We start from the raw sequence: 24,600 nt of genomic DNA on the forward strand, positions 1-24,600 counted from the left end.
CTTAATTTTTATTTTTGTTTATTTCCATTTTTCCAGAAGCAAGCTATTGTGCATGAAACTAAAACTACACAAGTATCCATTCTGATGCCATCCATTTAAAATACAAGGATACAAGTAGCACACATTTATAATAAATTTCCAAAAACATAATGAGACTAATCTAAAATAGTTATTTCCATTTGTTTGCTTCTATCAAGATCTTATTATCACTTTTGTTATCCAGGACAGAAAGGATGAGACTCGAGTGTACACATCCGGGGTTCTGGGGTTTCCACAGCGAAGTCCAGAAAAAGAAACCACTCCTTCAACACGATTTCTGCAGACAAGAGGGCCGCCAGAGTCACCCTGCAAAAATGAATTGCACACCAAGGATAAAGATTATAGTAACTATCAATGGCTGTTGGAGACAGTGGTTAGTGGACATCTCTCTCTTCTATACTTACAGAACAGAAGCCATTGATCCTATTTCCAGGACTAGCAGTACACAGCATGCTATTATAGATGTTCTCTGCCCAAGACACATTACAGGCTGCACGACTGATCACATTTACATCTGTTTCCATCAGAGCTCTGGGTAATGTCCCATAATCAGTTATTGTGCCCCAACCAGCCACAGAGCAACGGCAGCCGGGACCCAAATCTGAGTTGGCGCCAGGAAGACTGATAGTCATTACTGAGGAAGTGATGGTAGCTGAACTGTTCAACTAAGAGGATTAATGGAGAAAAAAGTTTAATGTGGACGATATTAGAAAAGCCAAACACTGTAAATCCAATTCTGCTATGGTAGAAGAAATCTATTCTTACCTTTAAGAGGTGAATATCATTCTGAAAAGTTGTGGGGTTGTATTCCGGGTGTTGGAATGAGTCCTGAATACTTAACACCTGAACTAAACTGTCAGGGGTGTGCAGGTTATGAGCACCAAGTACGACACGTACTATGTCCACGGGCCTGCCACAGAAACACAGATTGTAATCTCTATTGTGAGGACGGCTGTACATATATAGTGTGGCATTGATATCAACAATAAATGCAAATTAAGGAATGTGTTTTCAGCCAAGATTACAACACTTGATTTGTGTTTAATTACTTAAATATAAATAGAAACTTAACTACCCAGATATAGTGGGCGGGATGCACCAATATCAGAAATGCAGTTTTCGGGGGTTTGACCCCATTTCTCATATGTATCGAGCCCTGGAATGCGATACATTCCAGGACTTGGACCCGGTGGGCTTAAGATGGCGTTGCCAAGTAGAAGCCTGTGGGCTTTTATTCGCAACGTACCCCTGAAAGGGATCCAATCAAATCCCTCCCAGCACCACCATCGGCGCGCGCATAATTCGGCGCATGCACAGATGGATGCCAGAGGGACTTCTGGGTCATAAACCGGGGAGTCCCTCTCTTGCAAAGGACAGCTCTTCTTGGGAGAGCTGTCCTTTGCATATTTCTACATGCATACTGGCATAATTAATGCTGGCATGAATGCAATAAGTTGGGGGATGCATTGCATGCATATTGCAATGCGTCATGAATCCCGCCCACTGTATATTTATTACATTTGGAGGGAAATAGGGCATTTCCCTAAACTACTCTCAATAGTGGCGTAACTTAACACCTCTAGGCATCAGTACAAATGTAGGGCTGAGTCCCCGTAACATCCTTCCAGTACTGTACCCACCAAACATAGAAACAGATGTTAGTCCACATCATGCACAGCCATACTGCATACCTATAAGGGCTGTGAGTAACCTGCTTCCTGCCACCTTCATACCTGCCCCTTTATGTCTCATCTTTCTTTATCATGCCTCCTTGGGCCTGCATGGCACATATGGGTTGTATCTGGGGACCCAGTAGTGGTTTCTGTCATTCCTACCTGTATTTCTACGCTACCAACCCTCATGATTACTAGACATAGTCATTATAACACAATTATGCTGAATGTATCCAATGTACAGTGCCAGTATTGGGGAGAATTACATTTACACGACAGTCTGCATATCCTTAACTATTTTCTGGACATAATGATAAAAGGCAAAGCAAAGTTCCACCAGTTGTCACCACGGATGGCCTGTAGGCAAACAAGGAATGATAAACCTAGTACAATATGCTTGTTGCATTCTCTTTTCTGTGCCACCTTCATACCTTCCCCCTTATGTCTCATCTATCATTTTCATACCTACTGTACCTTGCGCCAGCAGAGAATATAGGGGTTGTATATGGGACTCAGCAGTGGTTGCTGTCATTGATCACTGGAAGCTCCTATTGATATAACCTATTAGTGGAACCTGGGTGGTTTTAATAGGGTAACAGCTAAATGTGAAATGGAGGTTAGTCCACACAGAGAGTACTTACCCAGGCTTGCAGGTTTATTGGTAACAGTGGTAACACAGAGGGTTAAAGGGTAACAGCAGTGACAGCGATATACACGGTGATGCAGGGCAACAGTGGTGGTCACTGGTGATGCCTATAACAGTGGTACTGCAGGTAATACTGGTCTCATCTAGAGAAGCTAAGTACTGAATATGTGTGCAGTACTGTAACACTGTATACAGTGGCGTTTGCCGGGTCACACATCTGCATGAGCACCTCAGTGACGTTATCCCGCCCGGGTCATTTCACAGAGAGGAAAAGAAAACACAGGAGCGCATTCCTCTCTTAAGAGTTAAGAGGTATGCCTTTCCCAGTTTAACCTCCTCTGTGAACTCCCATTTCTGAAGTTCAAATAACAATATAGAAGACCTGAGAGTGATTATTCAGGGAAGAAGGACATAGGAATATAAATTAATGAGGACAACGGCACTCTGGAGTAAGACTATCTCTATTGGCTGGATTCTTATCTCATTAGAATGCATACGTTAGCGGGGGGTAGTTAGGATGCCGGCGGTTGAAATGCCGACCGCCAGAATCCCGATACTGAAAACCCGGCATGGGACTAAAGATAGGCGTCTAAATACCGACGCCTATTATTAGCCCCACACCAAAATCCCGACGCCCGGCATACCGAACATAGGTTAGTCGGGAGTCACGATGTGTTAGCCGTGGGGGAGGGTTAGGTTTAGGCACCCCCGGGGAATGAAGGGTTAGGCAACCCCAAGGTGGGTTAGGTTTAGGCTATAGGAGGGGGGGTTAGGGTTAGGCACCACCAAGGGGGGAGGTTAGGATTAGGAACCCCCCCTAGGAGGGTTAGGTTTAGGGTGCTGGGAGGGGGGGTAAGGGTTAGGCACCACGGGGGAGACTTAGGGTTAGATGTATTGTGGCTGGGGCTAGGGAGACAGTGCAGGGCTGCCCAGCATTACAGATGGTAGTGAATTAATGACAGCTTCAAAGCAGAGATGGATTAAATGCAGTTGGCAGAATCTAAGGGCACTTTGTATACATTCTCCAGTCCAACTAGTTTCAATTAGGGCTCTGTAAAACGGAGCAACATTCACTACTAGTCTTGGGCGTTATTAGCACTTGGCTGTATAAGTGGAATCTATTTTGGTACTGTATTATCTAGTCTGAAAGTGCACCTGTTGAACATACTGTAGTTATGTACTGTGCTGGAGTGCTACACCATGGGGCATATCCAGTTAGCTGCGGGGATTACCCCGCGGCTAATTGTCGCGCTGGTCGGGATTCAATCGGGGGAGTCCACACGCAGGAGTCCCAGAGACCCTGCGCGAGAGTCCCCGCAATCGGACATTACCTAGCACCTCATAGAGGTGCAAGGTAATAGCTGCGGAAAACCGGCCTATTCGGCCTCGCGCGAGAGGTTAATACACACTGATTCCACAGTTCTCGTGGAATCAGTGTGTTCACGCGCGCAAGACCCAAATTAACAGCGCGGGGAAAAGCTAATTGAATAGCTTAACCCCGCGCCGTGGGACTTTTGCCCAGCAATCAGTCGCTGCTGAACTCCTGCAGCTAATTGGATATGCCCCCAAGTTTGTGATATTATTGTTGTGAAGGGGGGAGGGGGCTGCAGGGGGAGAGGGGCCTTGTCTCTTTTGTCAGTCCCGGGCCCCGCAATTTCTGATGGCAGCCTTGCTACTAGCAGTCACAACACTATGTTAATTTAATTACAAGTTTATATATTGTAAGTGACAGGGTCAGTATAATTCCACATGAGGTAAATGTGGAATATCCAGATCTCCCAGGTTTGGCAGAGCAAAGGCATTAGGAATATGTAATGTCCAGTTTAGGTGTTGCCTCAATCAGAATATAGAAAGCAGCTGATTACAGACATCTGTGTGAGGCTGGTTTAAGAACTGCAGAAACACTGGGGAAACTGATCCTGATAGTGAGATAGTTGCCCAGCTTATAGGCCCGGGGGTGACTAGTGTTATGGGGGGCACTGACTTAGCGATTTAAACAAACGATTGCACGATAGCGATGTCGTTATCATGCAATCGCTTGCAAATCGCGCATGCATCGTGCATGCATCGGGCATTGCGCGTGCCCACGAGTCACATCCGACATCGCCCGTACATGCAGGTCAACCTGACGATCTCGTCTGGTTCTGCATGTGCGGGGATGAGGGATGTGCCGGGACTGATTGAGTGAACGTTCAGTCTAGGCACATCACTAGCTATACAAACGACAGCACGATTGCAATGTCGCAATCGTGCTCTCATTTGTATATCGCTAAGTGGATACCCCCCATTAGGTATCCTGGACCTGCAAGTCCACTTAAGAAAATATTGCTGTTAGGAAGACTGTGTAACATCTTTCCTGTGAAACTGCTACATCCTGTGTACCTGCCTGTGGTGAGCAATAAAGCTACTGATGGATTTTACCTGGTGTGATTCTAGTCACAAAACTGTCGCTCAGGATCTCGCTACAAAGGGGGCGTGCTGTCGATGTTGGTGGGTGGGCTGGGGGCGTGGCTGCCCAGACGGAGGCGTTCCCATGGGAATGCCTACCGACTGGGGCCGGCCCCACTGACATCACAAGTGATGTCAGTGGGAGTGCTCTCGGCTCTATTAGAGCCGAAAGCACTCCAGGGCTTGCGGCAACGAGACCCTACTACAAGGGTCTCGTCGCAAGCCCAATGGTCGCGATGGTCTTGACTATCGCGAAAATCTTCTTGGCCGCTTGCTATAGCTGTGGGTGGTCACCCACAGCTGTACGAGCGGCCAGGAGGCCGCTCTAAAAATACAATAGGCGGGCACTGATTCAGAGCGAGCGCTCTGAAAGAGCGTCCGGCTCTGAATCAGGCCCTGTGTGTTGTTCCTGGAGGTCTAAGAAAAATGAATAGAGCTCTGTGCAGAATGTCCAGAAATGTGTTATGCTTCCACACAGCCATGGTCAAAAGTTTTGAGAATGACACAAGTATTGGTTTTCACAAACTCTGCTGCTTCAGTTTTTATGATGCCATTTTGCATATACTCCAGAATGTCATGAAGAGTGATCAGATGAATTGCAATTAATTGCAAAGTCCCTCTTTGCCATGATAATGAACTTAGGGCTTGATTTAGACCCACTCGCGAGCGATATGCGCTCGTGAGCGGGTCAATGTTAGGCCACTGCGCATGCGCACGCCGGAGCCGGCTCCGACGTGCGCATGCACGAGACCCGGCTAGCGATGGGCGCTCCGTCGCTCCGGGTCTCGCACCAAAAGGGGACGGCTGTCGATTTTGATCGACAGCTCGCACCGTTTTGGAGGCATGGTGTGGGGGTGGCTTCACAAATGGAGGTGTTCCCATGCGAATGCTTGCCATTTGTGGGTGGCCCCACTGACATCACCAGTGATGTCAGTGGGAGAGCTTCTGGCTCTATTAGAGCCAGAAGCTCTCTGGGGCTTGCGGCCACGAGACCCTACCACAAGGGTCTCATCGCAAGCCCGATCATCCTGGCCGCTCAAAATAGCTGACCATCGGGCTTGCGACGAGACCCTGCGGTAGGGTCTCGCTGCCGCAAGCCCAGGAGTGCTTTTGGCTCTATCAGAGCCAAAAGCAATTCCACTGACATCACTAGTGATGTCAGTGGGGCCGGCCAAAGATGGTAGGCGTTCCCATGGGAACGCCTCCGTCTGGGCAGCCACGCCCACCAAAGGGGGCGTGCTGTCACTCACCATCGACAGCACGCCCCCTTTGGTGCGAGACCCATAGCGACGGCTTGGCCATCGCTATTCGGGTCTCGCGCATGCGCATGACGGAGCTCCCTCCGTCGTGCGCATGCGCACTAGGGCACCATCGACACGCTTGCGAGCGCTCTGCGCTTGCGAGCGGGTCAGAATCAGGCCCTCCATGTGAGTTCTAAACCTAATTACCTCCAGAGAGTTTTAAGGTATGATGAATAGGCCCCTGGAAGCTTTAAGAGGAGGGTGGAGCTTGAAATCATTGTTCTTCCTCTGTTAATCATGGTTACCTGCAAGGAAACATGTGCAGTCATCATTGCTTTGCACAAAAAGGGCTTCAGAATCAAGGATATTGCTGCTAGTAAGATTGCACCTAAATCAAACATAAATCGGATCATCAAGATCTTCAAGGAGAGAGGTTCAATAGTTGTGAAGAAGACTTCAGGGCACCGAAGAACATCCAGCAAGCGCCAGAACTGTCTCTTAAAGTTGATTCAGCTGCGGGATCAGGGCACCACCAGTGCAGAGCATTCTCAGGAATGGCAGCAGGCAGGTGTAAGTGCATCTTCATGCACAGTGAGGCAAAGACGTTTGGAGGATGGCCTGGTATCAAGAAGGGCAGCAAAGAGGCCACTTCTCTCCAGGAAAAACATCAGGGACAGACTGATATTCTGCAAAAGGTAAAGGGATTGGACGGTTGAGAATTTTCAGATTGTTTGGGGCATCTGGAAAAACATTTGTCTGGAGAAGGAAAGGTGAGCGCTACCATCAGTCCTGTGTCATGCCAACAGTAAAGCATCCTGAGACCATTCATGTGTGGGGTTGCTTCTCAGCCAAGGGAGGGGGCTCACTCACAATTTTGCCTAAGAACACAGCCATGAATAAAGAATGGTACCAAAACATCCTCCATGAGCAACTTCTCCCAACCATCCAAGAACAGTTTGGTAATGAACAATGCCTTTTCCAGCATGATGGAGCTCCTTGCCATAAGGCAAAAGTGATAACTAAGTGGCTCGGGGAACAAAACATCGAAGGTTTGGGTCCATGACCAGGAAACTCCCCAGACCTTAATCCCATTGAGAACTTGTGGTCAATCCTCAAGAGGCGGGTGGACAAACAAAACCCCACAAATTCTGACAAACTCCAAGCATTGATTAGGCAAGAATGGGCGGCGATCAGTCAGTATGTGGCCCAGAAGTTGATTGACAGCATTCCAGGGCGACAGTGGGAGACAGACATCTCCTGCTTAGCTCTAGTGAGACTCACGATATCAACCTGCATTTTCCGCTCTTCCGGCACCATGCACCACTATCCGCTAACTGCATACACTCATTAGCTGGAGAGCTGTATGACACCCCATTCAGTACATGCTCTACGCTATCCAGAACCAGTTATCACATTGAGTACGGCTGTACCTCATTTGTCCTACAATAGTACATCCCACTGGTTAAGCAACTGGGCTGTCTGTAGTGATAAGGCATCCACTCTTGTGTACATAACTCTGCCATACCTCCGCACCTGTACACACATATTTCCAAACATATTCAGTCATTCTGTTGAAACTAAGCTACTGTAGCTGTGTGCACTCATTAGTGTTGAATATGATATAAAGGTGTCTCACGTGTCTTCCATACAATGCGCAGCGGTGAGTACCCATGTAGGATGGATCAGGGCCCCTCCACAGAAATGTTCCCCCTTGATCTGTAGCGATACCATGTAAGGTCTGGTATGAGCTCTGGCTTCTCGACCTCCGACAATTCTTGATGCCCCTGTTTAAATAGAGTAATGACACTTCAAAATGCTTACAGCCTTGAACCGAACATTTTAAAATTACTTAGGCACCACAATGATCATATTAATCACAATACACTGTTTTGTTTTTTATTAAACATCTACAAAGTCCTTCAAGGACATAACTTACTGAGCAAATTTGTGATGAATAAAAGCCCCCTTAGATAAAATTTAAATGGCTATTTGAATTTTTCTGCATTGGTCCATAAACCTCTATAAAACTCTTGAAATAAAGAATTTAGTGATTCCTTATGTTTGGCTTGGGACTACAGTACATCAGATATCATTCACAATGCTTGTTGTTCGTCACCTCCAAATATAGGAGTCCATTTACTAAGCCTTGGAGAGTGATAGGTATAAAGTACCAACCAATCAGCTCCTAACCGTAATTTTCCAAACATGTGACATGGCAGTTACTGTAGGAGCTGATTGGCTGGTACTTTATCTCCGTTCACTTTCATCTCTTACTTGCCTATCTTCCCGATTCGGCCGGGAGTCTCACGAAATTCCTTACCCCCCCCCCCGCGGTTATAAGAGAAACGCCTGCAACGGGGGAAAACGATGACGCGATTCACTCAGAATCGCGTCCTTTTGGCCCTGCCACCTGCTTCACAATGCCAGTAATTTCAGCATTGTGTAGCAGTTGCAGGGCCAAAATTATGTGAACACGTGGCCACGCCCCCGATCCACTCACAAAACTGTCCGGTCACGCCCCCTATGCCGGCCATGCCCCCTGCAATGCCGATCTGGATGCTCCCTCCCAGATTGGGCAGCCAGAATGTCGGCAACTCTCTCTCTCTCTCTCTCATTATTATTTGTGGGCTACATACAAAAGCATACAATATTTACCCAGCATGCAATAAATGAATAATGTATTTGCATCCATTGCAGTGCAACATGGTTTGTACAGAAGCAAAGTTGTTCATTTCTTTTTTTGCTTTGCTTCCAACTCTGAATCAGCCCCTGAAACTGTATGATATGTTGTAATTTAGGGTTATAGATTTTTTGCTGGAAATGGAGCTGTGTTATATCCTTTATATTACAAGTGATATTAGGGAATGAAGGGTAAACTGCACCTGCAAAAATTTGCATTGTTATTTGAATACTTTGTTATTTAGCTTTTCAATTAGGGTTAACAAGTGATTAAATACTTTGGGGCCTATTCATTTATGTTGTAATTGCAGTCAAACCACCAAAAACAAAATTATTTGGCTGCTTTGCGCATTATTTAGCATCAGGGCTATTTAACATAAGGGTACAGCCGTAGAGATATCTGTGATGTCACCTCTATTTGCATTCGCCTAAGTAGTCCTCCCCATAGCAGATTTCTAAGAGGACTGTGAAAATTGTCTATTTACAAACCTGTGAAAGGCTTAGTTTTTCGGCGATGGCACAATATTTGCCTTTGTAGCCCATAGGATACCTTTTCGCATTTGTGTGGCTATGAGACCGCTGGTCTGGAGAGCCGGCAGAGAGTTCATGTGCTGCACAGTTTCTGGAAGTCTGTCTGACACATGTTTTGTCTATAGCTTGTTTACACAGTACAGCCTAGAGACTTCATGGGACAGACTTCCTGGTTCTATGATGCCCACATGAGACATCTCTGCTGGCTCTCCAGACCAGCGGTCTCTCCGCCACACATGCTTACCAGGAACTGTCTCCTCTTCACTTTAAGAATGTTAGCGCACCAAGAGTAAGTGAAGCAGAGCCAGCACTGACTGGTAAAAGGGCAGATGGGAACACACTTTGGTTGCTTATACCCGTCTACTCGCTAGAAGTACCTGGTCCCTTACTCTCTCATTTACCATTCAAAGCTCGTTAGTGTAACGGTGAACAGCAGAAGGTAATAACTCACTATGTAATAAATAATTTTTCTCCATCTTATCTATTTTACACACACCCACAATCAATTGCAACTGAATACAAATGACTGTGATTATTATCAATAAGCCAAGAATCTGTAATTATAATTAGTATCTGAAACAACTGAATTCACAGATTACAGTTGTTAATACCAAATGATCTTTGCCTGTAGTGGCACTTCATTTTGCTTTGACATGAACTTGCAATTTTTCATGTGACATAATGGATGGATAATGAATGGATTGCTTACTATTAGGGGTGAGCGGGTTCGGATTTCTGAAATCTGAACCCCCCCGATCCGAGTCCGATCCGAGTCAGGCTCGACTTTTCCCGCCTGACTCGGATCTGAAATCGAGGCAAAACGTCATCATCCCGCCTTCCGAGTCTCGCGGGTTTTGGATCCTATATAAGGTACCCGCGTCGGCGCCATTTTCTCACTCGGCTGTGGACAGTGAAGAGGGAGGGTGGGAGTTAGGGCTGTGTAGTGTAGTGTAGTGTAGTGCTGCTGTTGTCCACTACTTCAAAGTCCATAGGGGCTGGCTGTGTTGTGCTGTGCTGCTGTTGTTAATAGGGGCTGTGTCCACTACTTCAAAGTCCATAGGGGCTGGCTGGACTGTGTTGTGCAGTCAGTTCTCCATAGGGGCTGTGTCCACTCCAAAGTCCTGTGCAGTGTCCCAGTCCTAAAGGAGTGCTGTAGTGTTGTCCAGGGGGTGCTCTGTCCATCAGGGGTGCTCCCCCCAAGTGCTAAAAAAATAATATATTTTCTGTGTTTGTGAATTGTGTGCGCAGTAGCCGCACGTGCATCAACAAAGTAGTGCCAAGAGTGCGCCTGTGTCATAAGTAAAGGGCCGGCTGGCTTGACCGTTAAAGGGTGCTGTAACCCCCGAAAGTACACTCCAGTCCAAACCAAAAAAAAATTATTTTCTGTGTTTGTGAATTGTGTGCGCAGTAGCCGCACGTGCATCAACAAAGTAGTGCCAAGCGTGCGCCTGTGTCATAAGTAAAGGGCCGGCTGGCTTGACCGTTAAGGGTGCTGTAACCCCCGAAAGTACACTCCAGTCCAAACCCAAAAAAAAATTATTTTCTGTGTTTGTGAATTGTGTGCGCAGTAGCCGCACGTGCATCAACAAAGTAGTGCCAAGCGTGCGCCTGTGTCATAAGTAAAGGGCCGGCTGGCTTGACCGTTAAGGGTGCTGTAACCCCCGAAAGTACACTCCAGTCCAAACAAAAAAAAAAAATATTTTCTGTGTTTGTGAATTGTGTGCGCAGTAGCCGCACGTGCATCAACAAAGTAGTGCCAAGCATGCGCCTGTGTCATAAGTAAAGGGCCGGCTGGCTTGACCGTTAAGGGTGCTGTAACCCCCGAAAGTACACTCCAGTCCAAACCAAAAAAAAAATTATTTTCTGTGTTTGTGAATTGTGTGCGCAGTAGCCGCACGTGCATCAACAAAGTAGTGCCAAGCGTGCGCCTGTGTCATAAGTAAAGGGCCGGCTGGCTTGACCGCTAAAGGGTGCTGTAACCCCCAAAGTACACTCCAGTCCAAACCAAAAAAAAAATTATTTTCTGTGTTTGTGAATTGTGTGCGCAGTAGCCGCACGTGCATCAACAAAGTAGTGCCAAACGTGCGCCTGTGTCATAAGTAAAGGGCCGGCTGGCTTGACCGTTAAGGGTGCTGTAACCCCCGAAAGTACACTCCAGTCCAAACCAAAAAAAAAATTATTTTCTGTGTTTGTGAATTGTGTACGCAGTAGCCGCACGTGCATCAACAAAGTAGTGCCAAGCGTGCGCCTGTGTCATAAGTAAAGGGCCGGCTGGCTTGACCGTTAAGGGTGCTGTAACCCCCGAAAGTACACTCCAGTCCAAAGCAAAAAAAAAATTATTTTCTGTGTTTGTGAATTGTGTGCGCAGTAGCCGCACGTGCATCAACAAAGTAGTGCCAAGCGTGCACCTGTGTCATAAGTAAAGGGCCGGCTGGCTTGACCGTTAAGGGTGCTGTAACCCCCGAAAGTACACTCCAGTCCAAACCAAAAAAAAAATTATTTTCTGTGTTTGTGAATTGTGTGCGCAGTAGCCGCACGTGCATCAACAAAGTAGTGCCAAGCGTGCGCCTGTGTCATAAGTAAAGGGCCGGCTGGCTTGACCGTTAACGGGTGCTGTAACCCCCAAAGTACACTCCAGTCCAAACCCAAAAAAAAAATATTTTCTGTGTTTGTGAATTGTGTGCGCAGTAGCCGCACGTGCATCAACAAAGTAGTGCCAAGCGTGCGCCTGTGTCATAAGTAAAGGGCCGGCTGGCTTGACCGTTAAAGGGTGCTGTAACCCCCGAAAGTACACTCCAGTCCAAACCAAAAAAAAATTATTTTCTGTGTTTGTGAATTGTGTGCGCAGTAGCCGCACGTGCATCAACAAAGTAGTGCCAAGCGTGCGCCTGTGTCATAAGTAAAGGGCCGGCTGGCTTGACCGTTAAAGGGTGCTGTAACCCCCAAAGTACACTCCAGTCCAAACCAAAAAAAAAATTATTTTCTGTGTTTGTGAATTGTGTGCGCAGTAGCCGCACGTGCATCAACAAAGTAGTGCCAAGCGTGCGCCTGTGTCATAAGTAAAGGGCCGGCTGGCTTGACCGTTAAGGGTGCTGTAACCCCCGAAAGTACACTCCAGTCCAAACCAAAAAAAAAATTATTTTCTGTGTTTGTGAATTGTGTGCGCAGTAGCCGCACGTGCATCAACAAAGTAGTGCCAAGCGTGCGCCTGTGTCATAAGTAAAGGGCCGGCTGGCTTGACCGTTAAAGGGTGCTGTAACCCCCGAAAGTACACTCCAGTCCAAACCAAAAAAAAATTATTTTCTGTGTTTGTGAATTGTGTGCGCAGTAGCCGCACGTGCATCAACAAAGTAGTGCCAAGCGTGCGCCTGTGTCATAAGTAAAGGGCCGGCTGGCTTGACCGTTAAAGGGTGCTGTAACCCCCAAAGTACACTCCAGTCCAAACCAAAAAAAAAATTATTTTCTGTGTTTGTGAATTGTGTGCGCAGTAGCCGCACGTGCATCAACAAAGTAGTGCCAAGCGTGCGCCTGTGTCATAAGTAAAGGGCCGGCTGGCTTGACCGTTAAAGGGTGCTGTAACCCCCGAAAGTACACTCCAGTCCAAACCAAAAAAAAATTATTTTCTGTGTTTGTGAATTGTGTGCGCAGTAGCCGCACGTGCATCAACAAAGTAGTGCCAAGCGTGCGCCTGTGTCATAAGTAAAGGGCCGGCTGGCTTGACCGTTAAAGGGTGCTGTAACCCCCAAAGTACACTCCAGTCCAAACCAAAAAAAAAATTATTTTCTGTGTTTGTGAATTGTGTGCGCAGTAGCCTCACGTGCATCAACAAAGTAGTGCCAAGCGTGCGCCTGTGTCATAAGTAAAGGGCCGGCTGGCTTGACCGTTAAGGGTGCTGTAACCCCCGAAAGTACACTCCAGTCCAAACCAAAAAAAAAATGATTTTCTGTGTTTGTGAATTGTGTGCGCAGTAGCCGCACGTGCATCAACAAGGTAGTGCCAAGCGTGCGCCTGTGTCATAAGTAAAGGGCCGGCTGGCTTGACCATTAAAGAGTGCTGTAACCCCCAAAGTACACTCCAGTCCAAACCAAAAAAAAAATTATTTTCTGTGTTTGTGAATTGTGTGCGCAGTAGCCGCACGTGCATCAACAAAGTAGTGCCAAACGTGCGCCTGTGTCATAAGTAAAGGGCCGGCTGGCTTGACCGTTAAGGGTGCTGTAACCCCCGAAAGTACACTCCAGTCCAAACCAAAAAAAAAATTATTTTCTGTGTTTGTGAATTGTGTGCGCAGTAGCCGCACGTGCATCAACAAAGTAGTGCCAAGCGTGCGCCTGTGTCATAAGTAAAGGGCCGGCTGGCTTGACCGTTAAGGGTGCTGTAACCCCCGAAAGTACACTCCAGTCCAAACCAAAAAAAAAATTATTTTCTGTGTTTGTGAATTGTGTGCGCAGTAGCCGCACGTGCATCAACAAAGTAGTGCCAAGCGTGCACCTGTGTCATAAGTAAAGGGCCGGCTGGCTTGACCGTTAAGGGTGCTGTAACCCCCGAAAGTACACTCCAGTCCAAACCAAAAAAAAAATTATTTTCTGTGTTTGTGAATTGTGTGCGCAGTAGCCGCACGTGCATCAACAAAGTAGTGCCAAGCGTGCGCCTGTGTCATTAGTAAAGGGCCGGCTGGCTTGACCGTTAAAGGGTGCTGTAACCCCCAAAGTACACTCCAGTCCAAACCAAAAAAAAAATTATTTTCTGTGTTTAGCCGCACGTATATATCAAATCGATATAACATAAATGGAGGACCAAACTTTCTCCGATAAAAATAAAATAGAGAAAGATCAAGAACCACTTCCTCCTAGTGCTGAAGCTGCTGCCACTAGTCATGACATAGACGATAACATGCCATCAACGTCGTCTGCCAAGGCCGATGCCCAATGTCATAGTAGAGGGCACATACAATCCCAAATGGTAAAGTTCAGGAAAATGACCTTGAAAAAGACATTTAAATCAGCTGAAGAGAAACGTAAACTTGCCAATATGCCATTTACGACACGGAGTGGCAAGGAACGGCTAAGGTCGATCCCTAGTATGTTCATGACTAGTGGTTCAGCTTCACATGACGATGGAAGCCCTCCTCCCACTAAAAAAATCAAAAGAGTTAAGCTGGCAAAAGCACAGCGAAGAACTGTGCTTTCTAAGAAGATATCACAAATCCCCAAGGAGAGTCCAAGTGTGGTGGTGGTTGCGATGCCTGACCTTCCCAGCACTGGACGGGAAGAGGTGGCTCTTTCCACCATTTGCACGCCCCCTGCAAGTGCTGAAAGGAGCACCCACAGTCCACTTGCTGATATGCAAATTGAAGATGTCACTGTTGAAGTACAACAGGATGAGGATACTGGTGTAGCTGGCGCTGAGGAGGAAGTTGGCGAGGGGGAGACAGTTGTTGTCCGTGGGATGAAAAAGCCCATCACGGTCATGCCTGGGCAGAAGACCAAACATTCCACCTCTTTGGTCTGGCAATATTTCTATCCAAATCCGGACAACAACTGTCTTGCCATATGTACCATATGTAAAGGTGAAATAAGTAGGGGTAGGGACGTCAACCACCTAGGTACATCCTCCCTTATACGGCACCTGCAGCGCGTTCATAAAAAGTTACTGTCAAGTTCAGAAACTTTGGCTAAGACCGTAAGCAGTCCAGGGACACCTAAATCCCGTTGTCCTGTTGTATCCAAGCGCCTGCAAACCACACCGTCAACTCCCTCCTCGTCAGTTTCCTCCTTAGTCAGGATCGGAAGTAGTCCTGCAGGCCATGTCACTGGCATGACTGACTCTCCTATCCGGGATTCCTCTGGAGGATCCTGCATTGCTACACCTACTGCTGCCGCTGCTGCTGTTGCTGCTGCTGGGAGTCGTTCATCATCCCAGAGAGGAAGTAGGAACACCACTACTTTTACTAAACAATTGACCCTCCAACAGTCCTTAGCGAGGAGGATGAAGTACGACAGCAGTCATCCTGAAGCAAAACGTATAACTGAGGCCTTGACTGCTATGTTGGTGTTAGACGTGCATCCGGTATCCGCCATTAGTGCAGTGGGATTTAGACAATTGATGGAGGTAGTGTGTCCCCGGTTCCAAATCCCGTCTAGATTCCACTTCACTAGGCAGGCGATACCGAGACTGTACAGAAACGTCAGAAAAAGTGTCCTCAGTGTCCTGAAAAATGCCGTTGTACACAATGTCCACTTAACCACGGACATGTGGACAAGTGGAACAGGGCAGACTAAGGACTATATGACTGTGACAGCCCACTGGGTAGATGTATCACCTTACGCAGCAACAGCAGCAGCGTCACCAGTAGCAGCATCTCAGAAACGCCAGCTCGTTACAAGGCAGGCTACGCTGTGTATCACCGGTTTCAGTAAGAGGCACACCGCCGACAACCTCTTAGAGAAACTGAGGGAAATCATCGCCCAGTGGCTTACCCCACTTAGACTCTCCTGGGGATTTGTGATATCTGACAACGCCACCAATATTGTGCGGGCATTACATCTGGGCAAATTCCAGCACGTCCCATGTTTTGCTCACACAATAAACTTGGTGGTGCAGAATTTTCTGAAAAGCGACAGGGGCGTGCAGGAGACGCTTTGGGTGTCCCGAAAAATTTCTGGCCACTTTCGCCATTCAGCGACTGCGTGCCGAAGACTGGAGCGCCAGCAAACACTCTTGAACCTGCCCCGCCATCACCTGAAGCAAGAGGTTGTGACGCGGTGGAACTCAACCCTCTATATGCTTCAGAGGATGGAGGAGCAGCAAAAGGCCATACAAGCGTATACATCCACCTATGACATAGGCAAAGGAGGGGGTATGCACCTGACTCAAGCGCAGTGGAGAATGATTTCCGTGTTGTGCAAGGTTCTCCAGCCCTTCGAACTTGCCACACGTGAAGTCAGTTCAGACACAGCCAGCTTGAGTCAGGTCATTCCCCTCATCAGGCATTTGCAGAAGCAGCTGGAGAAAGTGAAGGAGGAGCTAAGACGGAGCGATTCCGCTCGGCATGTGGGACTTGTGGATGAAGCCCTTCATTCGCTTTGCCAGGATTCCAGGGTGGTCAATCTGTTGAAATCAGACCACTACATTTTGGCCACCGTGCTTGATCCTAGGTTTAAAGCCTATGTGGTGTCTCTCTTTCCGGCCGACACAAGCCTGCAGAGGTGCAAAGACCTGCTGGTGAACACACTGTCAGCTGAAGCGGAACGTGACACGTCAACGGCTCCTTCTTCATTTTCTCCCGCAACTGGGGCTGCCAGGAAAAAACTTAAGTATCCTAAGCAACCCGCTGGCAGTGATGCAGGGCAGGCAGGACCAAGTTTGGACATCTGGTCCGGACTGAAGGACCTGGCAACAATTTCTGACATGTCTACTGTCACTGCATATGATACTGTCACCATTGACAGAATGGTGGAGGATTACATCGGTGACAGCATCCAAGTAGGCATGTCAGACAGTCCATACCTGTACTGGCAGGAAAAAGAGGCAATTTGGAGGCCCCTGTACAAGCTGGCTCTATTTTACCTGAGTTGCCCCCCCTCCAATGTGTACTCCGAAAGAGTGTTTAGTGCAGCCGGGAACCTTGTCAGCGAAAGGCGTAGGAGGTTGCTTCCACAGAATGTGGAGAAGATGATGTTCATCAAAATGAATTATCAGCTCTTCCAGGGAGACCAGCCTCCAGAAGGTACAGAGGGACCTGTGGTGGTGGATTCAAGTGGGGACGAGTTAATACTTTGTGAGGATGAGGATGTACACACTGAAGAGGGTGAGGAATCGGTGGATGAGGAGGATGAGGATGACATCTTGCCTCCGTAGAGCCAGTTTGTGCAGGGACACATTCATTGCCAGCTTGTTTTGTGGGGGCCCAAACGAACCAATCATTTCAGCCACAGTTGTGTGGCAGACCCTGGCGCTGAAATGATTGATTTGTTAAAGTGTGCATGTCCTGTTTATACAACATAAGGGTGGGTGGGAGGGCCCAAGGACAATTCCATCTTGCACTTCTTTTTTTTCTTTGCATTATGTACAGTTTGGGGCCTAGTTTTTCTAACTGCCATCCTGTCTGCCACTACAGTGTCACTCCTAGATGGGTCACGTGTTTGTGCCGCCCACTCGTGTCGCTTAGCATAGTCATCCAGCTACCTCGGTGCAACCTTTTGGACATGAAAACACTATTGTGAGGTGTGAGGTGTTCAGAATAGACTGGAAATGAGTGGAAATTAAGGTTATTGAGGTTAATAATAGCATAGGAGCAGAGAAACCAACAAATTCTGTGATTTTAGCTGTTTTTATGCTTTTTAAAAAAAAAATACAGATCCAAAACACAAAACCCAGAACCCAAAACACGGAAGGGTGGTTTTGGCAAAACCAATCCAGATCCAAAACACGAAGAAAGATCCAGATCCAAAACCAAAACACAAAACACGAAAAGTGGCCGGTGCACACCCCTACTTACTATGCAGTTGCACTGGAAACTAGGATTAATTTATGAATATATGGATTATCTTTTTTTACAACACAGATTGTAATTTTGGAGTAAGAAAATGTTTATTTCCAGTAAAATAATTGTTTGGATTTGGATTTCAGAAAATTTACAGATTGCATCTATAAACACCAAAAGGTCTCAAACCACAGTAGCATTGCTGTATGTAATTTATATTTACTACATGCTATATGTAATATATATTTACTACATGCTATATATATTTACTTGAAACTGTTTTTTTTTGTGGTTTATGTTATGCAAAATTTGCTGGTCCACAATCTGAATGTTCTTATGTAATTGATTTTTTTTGTAAATGATTCATAAGGGTTTCTTCCACAGATAGCATGAGACCTATGATCTGTCACTGATTAAAGTCTGCCTCCATATATTTTAAAAAACAATTTCTACTATTGTGAACATGTTTGGTCTATACTATACACAGTAATAGTAAGATACACAGCTAATTCTATTCTTATTTTGGTATTATATGGATTAGTATCGGGACAGGTACATGTATAGTGTTGGACTGGGGCATGAAGGGCCCACCGGGGGACCGTAGTGGTAGGAGCCCATGCTTAAAGGGAGTGGTCAGCCTCCAGAGGACAGCCACCACATAGGCTTGGCTAACAACTATAGAGGACATAGCCTGCAGATAACATGCCTACTTTCCTGGGACGGTCGGGAGGCCCCCAAAAATCAGGTGGCGATTTTGGCCGCCTGAAAAAGTATGCAAATCTCCCAGTCTGCCACCACCCTCTTGCATCCCCCTATATGGCGCGGACTCTCCCAGCGCATCCACAAACACAGACCCCCGCAGCGAAGGGGCAATGATACGATTCGCACTGAATCGCATAATCATGTCCCACTATGTCTTAGCGTGCGACAGCAGTTTGATCGCAAGCCAGTCTAATGATGCCCCCTTCCCTTCGCAGCACACGTCATCAACAGGAAGTGTATGCAATATCAGTAACATCGAGAGCCATCGAAGCCACTCGCAGCACTTGAGATTGACACTACCCTGCCGCAAGCACTGCGATCGCTGCAGTGTGAAATACAACCAGGTGACGTGTACTATGACGCTCCATGTTAATTATGCACGTCTATTAAATGTCGTTAGAATGCACAGGCACGCCTGCGTTCACACATCCACTCCCCCATTTTCCAGGACCTTCCCCTGTCACCACCCACAAACGGCACATTGTGTCACTCAAAATAGCGGCCCCTCTGTGTATTATGAGCGATTGATTCCCGATCGCAATGACTGGCTCGCGCATGCGCATTTTGCTGCATACACATGCGCAGATAGGCGACAATTGGCCAGCTGCGTGCGAACGCAGCTTAGCGAGCGGGTCTGAATCGCCCCCTCAGTGTGTTAGGAGAGATGCAGGGCGGGATTTATTAAGCATCCCATCCGCGGAATGGAAACCATGGAAACATCAAACAATAGCATTTTAGTTTTCAATCAAGTCAGCGGCACTGACCACTATGTGGGCGCAGTGAACTTCCATCTGTATGGTAAATGTATCTTGCTGCATAAATACTGTACTGCAGTACAGAACGCAGCTAAAAAAAACACACTATGGGCCTGATTCAGAGCGGCTCGCGAGCGCACAGCGCTCGCAAGCTGCTCGATGTTTGGCCACTGCGCATGCTCCGCGTCCGGCATGTGCATGCGCGAGCCCCGCCGAGCAACTGAACTTAAGTCGCTACGGGGCTCGCTACAAGATGGGGCGGCTGTCAATGGTGAGTGACAGCTCAACCCGTTTTGTAGGTGGGTAGGGGGGGTGGCTGGACAAAGGAATGCCTGGCATCCCTTAGGAATGCCTGGCATTTGTGGGAGGACCTACTGACATCACTATTGATGTCAATAGTGGACTTCCTTCTCTATTGGGGCAGGAAGTCCACTCGGCCTTGCGGCAGCCTAGACCCTACCCCAGGGTCTTGTCGCAAGACCGATAATCGCGACAGTCTCCAGGTCGCTTGCACAAGCTGTGGGAGGTCTCCCACAGCGTTGTGGGTGGCAGGAGAAAAAAAAACGCCCACAGACCCTACGAGCTGCCTGCGTTAGCGAGCGGGTCTAAATCAGGGCCTATTTGCGGAATGCAACTATGTAAAATGTTATTTTATAGGGCGGGATGCACTATCCTCAAAAATGCTGCCAAACCTCTGAAAATGCTATTTTCGGAGGTTTGACCACATTCCCCATATGCATCAAGCTCCGGAAAGCGAAACTTTCCGGAGCTCTATTGATGGCGTTACCTAATAGAAGCCTACGGGCTTCTTACCAGAGACAAAATGTATACATCAGTGACGTGCGGTGAGGTCAATGGCTGGGAAGACACACATAGAGATGGGTTTGAGTGCTGGGAGCATGCCTCATCCTCTACTCACTGTAACTCTCTCCTCACTACACTAAGCTTCAGTGTCCATTGAGTCTCCTACCTGCATCGTGTCTTCTCTTGCTGCTGACTGAACTCCGATCTCTAAACACTGCAGTGGGCTTCCTAGTCACATGACACATTGAAGGTGTCCATCAGTGCTCAAGGCACACCCCCACAGTCAAAGGCATGCCTTTATTAGCTCTCTTTCTGTGCAGCTTACTGCCCGTGGTGTGACTCTGCCCACAGCAGTGCAAACGGTGTCTGACTATACAGTAGCGAGGTATTGTATAGATACAATAGGACCCTTCCAGTGTCCCCATGGACAGGAGGACTCCTGGCATAGGCGTCGGAATAGGGAGGGATAGTCAAGGGGGCGACTCATCCTTGAGGATTCAAAAGCACCCCCCATTCGGGGGAGGGCATCTACATGGAGTATGTGGCCACTTGCTCTGTGCATAGGGCAGCTGGCAGGGAGACAGGCAGAGAAGAATGCTCCCTGGCGCTCTGATTGTGAACTACCAACAATAAGAGAGGCCAGGCAGCATTCTCTACCTGTCTCCCAGCCTGCAGCCATAGAGTTGGATTAACGGTGGGGGCACATCCCCCCCGGTGGGCCCCATACTTTAATTTTAGTGACCATTTTACATTTATTTTTTTTCCCCTGAATGGCTGGGTAGGGGCCCATTGCATTGCTTTGCCCACTACTACTATGCTGTTAAGATGGCCATGCTTAGTGTGAACTGTCAGAGCTGGGAGAAGGGACACAGGGCACTCTTATTGCGAATAGACGACTTTTTTTATCTGCCACTTTCACCTCTGATTGGCGAAGTGATATGTATACTAATAACGGGCACTGCTGGGTAAATCTCAGATTTCTCCTTAGTAGCCCCTTCTCTGAATAGGGCAAAGCAGCGATAAGCTTTGTAATCACTGATAAAGGTTTTCACTGCTATATGAATAGATCCCAAAGGGAATTTTCCTATCACAAATGTGAACATAAAATATCCTGGGTTTAATGGAAAAAAAAAAGTAAAAATATAACCTTTATAATATTTATTCTATCTTCTACATATTATTTAAATCCTGGGGGCCTGATTCAGGGGTGCATGCTTACTGCACACAAGCCGAGGGTGTCGTATTGAGTGATTATTTGCTACTGTGTATGTGCAAAATATTTTGAAAACCCTACAACGTATACAATAGTGTGTGCACAAAGGTGTTGTTCCGCATGGAACGGATGGTATCAGAACTGGCAAAGGATAATCATGGGCATTCCTGAGTGATGACTGGATGGTGACCTGAAGTGAACTCAAAAAAAGTCTGCTGCGTGGGCGTGTTGTAGGAGTGTCCCAGGCATGTCAGTGAAAGCAGCTGCGTTGGTGCAAGTGTGTTGATGGTGCGATGATGGTGGAGTGTCAGAATCACTGGCAGAGTTACAGTGCCCAGAGATGCTGATAGTAGGCGTTTCAGTGCTTGCAAATTCAGGTGCACGCTAGTACATAAGGGGAATGCGGAAACTAGCATTTACATATTATCGCCATCATGACTCCACAAACATGCACAGCAGTGGCTGCAATTGCATGCACCCCTGTATCAGGCCCTAAATCTGAACCTACCTTAATAGATATGTCATTAGCGCAAGCACTAATACACTAATAATAGTCTAAGGGGCCTAGTTATAAAACCCCCCAGCAAAATCCTATTTTTATTGCGATGAGCATAGAAAATATTTTAGGGAGTATATAAGAAATATAAATTGCCTTTGCAACTGAGCAATTCTCAGATCCCTGGCAATTCTGTCTGACAGCAGTAAGGAGCTAACATCATCTACTGCTCATTATTTAATGCTAATTATGCTATTGCTGCAATTCAGAGTGATATAAGATGCAGTATAGGGGTTATTTAAGAAGACAATAGTGTTGGTACAACAGATCATACTTGCCGACATCTCGGCAGGGGAATCCGGGAGGGAGCTGGCAGGTCCGTCCAGCATGGAGGATGTGGGTGGGTCAAAGAGGCGGAGCGGAGGCGTGCCGATGCGATCGCGTCATAGTGGCCCCGCCCCCCGCTTTGTAATGCAATATTACTGGCATTATAAGGCAGGGGGCGGGGCTACGATTACGCGATTCGCGCTGAATCGCGTCATCACACCCCCGCACCGCCCACTTTTGCGGCTGGCGCGGGGGTTAGCGGGGAGCCGGCATCTATTCCGGGGGACTTACCTAGTCTTGCGGGGTGTCGGGAGCGGCACCCGATTTTCGGGAGGCTCCCGACAGTCCCGGGAGAGTAGGCAAGTATGCAACAGATCTGATTAGAGGCTCAGTGATGAGTCTGGATAAAGGATTGCTTTGCTACAAGTTTACTTTCTAGCTTCTGACCAAGTGCTTTATATGTACATGAGCTGCCATTAGATCGTGCCACTACCAGTGCAGCTTCTGCCCAGGGGCGTATCTATAATGGGTGCAGGGTGGCCGATGCAAGTCCAGGGGGGGTCCACACCGCACAACCTGCAACGATATTTTCTAATACTTACCTCTCCGAAGTCCTGCATCAGCTGTAGCAGCTCTGCACAGAATGTCTGGAAAAAGGGCGCTGTAGCCATTTTATCGGCGTTTTGCGCATGTGTCGTGGGGAAATGGCTGTGAAAATGGCCATTTTCCTGGTGATCTGCGCATGCGCAGTAGACTCAGTCCACTGCCGGCCGCCGGGGAGAGAAAAGGGGACCCCAGACGGGGAATGCACGTCCTACTGCAGCCATACAGTGTGTGGCATTACCTAATGGATAAAAGATCTGAAAAGATCCATTAATGCTGTGCATGGCTACTGCGCTTCCAGGTGCTTGCTGGCCCTGCCAGCTATGTGTGACATCAAAGGGGGCAGGGGAGGCACAGGGAACATTACAGCCCTGTTACGGCACTGCTCCAGTGTTAATGTTCTTAAATACAAACAATCCTTAATATTGCTGTAACTCTGCAAAAATATGTCCGATTTTGCAAGATTTACTGTAGAGGTTGGGAGGGTTTCATAAATAGGCCTGTGATAAGCTGCAAGCACATGCATGTTCCTAGAGGCAGATACAGTTGGGACAATTGTCATTGTTGAGATTGATTTATATAATAAATGTGTCCTCTGTGCTCATTGCAGTGCATGAAGCCCCAGGCCGGGAAGCAGTGTGTTCTAGCTTTGGGGGATACTTATCATTATTATTAATAACAGTTACTTATATAGCGCCACAATATTACAATTGTAAACAAACAATAATAATAAAGACTGGGTAATAACAGACAGACATAGAGGTAAGAGGGCCCTGCTGGCAACCTTATTATCTTGTATCCTGTGCATCACTCATTATAGAAGGTGCATTTACCAATATAAATCATCTATATATTGATATGAGTTCTAGCTGCTTCCATCCAGCTGATATGCTGATATGCATTGGTTTTACGGTACCTAGTATATTTAAACCACAAGCAGTCTGGATGATGCAAGTCCAAAGCATCATGTCTCAGTACATATTAGTATTATTACATTAGCATGAGAGACAACTTTTTAATATTCCATTCACCATATGAGTAAAGAATGCTATGCATAGACGTGACTGCGGGCAGCACAAATATTGGGGGTGATCGAGCACCCATAGAGCTGGCTCCTATTCAAATACATGTTAAATAAAATATGTTAGAACAGCAATAATGTTACCTGAGAGGGGCAGAACGCACAAAGCTGCAGCCAGCACGATATATTTCATGGTTTCATAAGTCTTTACATACAGGAATAATCAGCTTTTAAAGGCAGTTAATAGATGTTCGTTAGAGAATTTCACCAGACTCTATGTTGTAAGGATTGCTGGCTTGTGTCCATACTTGGAAATTTGGAGAAGGTGGTTGCAGCAGACAGAGGAAGTGTAATGTAACATCATCCTGTCCTAGTTCCCAGAAATATCTAATATTTCATGTATTATATAAGGTCTGGTTACTGCCATACTTCCAAAAGGTGCCTATTTCTGAATAATTCCTTCAGAGGGGCCTATTCATGATGTTAATTATCGATAATTAACATTCTAACTCGCCGTGGCTACCGGAGCAATTCACCATTGCTTTGGCGCAGTGACAACTGATGCAAAATCAGCTGTCCCCACAAGAGGCTTCACTGCTCCTCCACTGTGTACTTACTGGTCCCCGGGGGCAGTCTACACCTCCTGGACCCCCGAAGTGACTTAATTGGGGGTTCGTGCCGCGAGGCAGCGCACTTCACCGTAATGCCATGCCCCTCCCATGAGGTCACGCTCCTTTTTTGCCAGCGCGCACTACTAGCTGCCCGGGAGGAGTCCGCACCGGGTGTACCATAGGTAAGTGGTGCCACTGGACGGAGCTTGCTACTGCTACACTATCCATAAAATGCGTATTTCTGGACTGTAACTGTTCGGCGACCATGT

General features: G+C 47.2%; 1 protein-coding gene across 1 annotated transcript; it reads right to left on the bottom strand.

Annotated features, from left to right (window-relative positions):
* Positions 1-23,975, bottom strand: PRSS57 (serine protease 57). The gene is made up of 5 exons (XM_088460297.1): positions 23,865-23,975; positions 7,684-7,831; positions 805-949; positions 444-704; positions 1-345 (listed from the first exon to the last, which is right to left on the bottom strand). Exons 1-5 carry the CDS (start codon positions 23,911-23,913, stop codon positions 193-195), a joined length of 756 nt encoding a protein of 251 aa, XP_088316423.1. The 5' UTR covers positions 23,914-23,975; the 3' UTR covers positions 1-192.
* Positions 23,976-24,600: the final 625 nt, after the last annotated feature.

Source organism: Taudactylus pleione, unplaced genomic scaffold (assembly GCF_031769625.1).
Source record: "Taudactylus pleione unplaced genomic scaffold, aTauple2 ptg000044l, whole genome shotgun sequence".
Taxonomy (NCBI): Eukaryota; Metazoa; Chordata; class Amphibia; order Anura; family Myobatrachidae; genus Taudactylus; species Taudactylus pleione.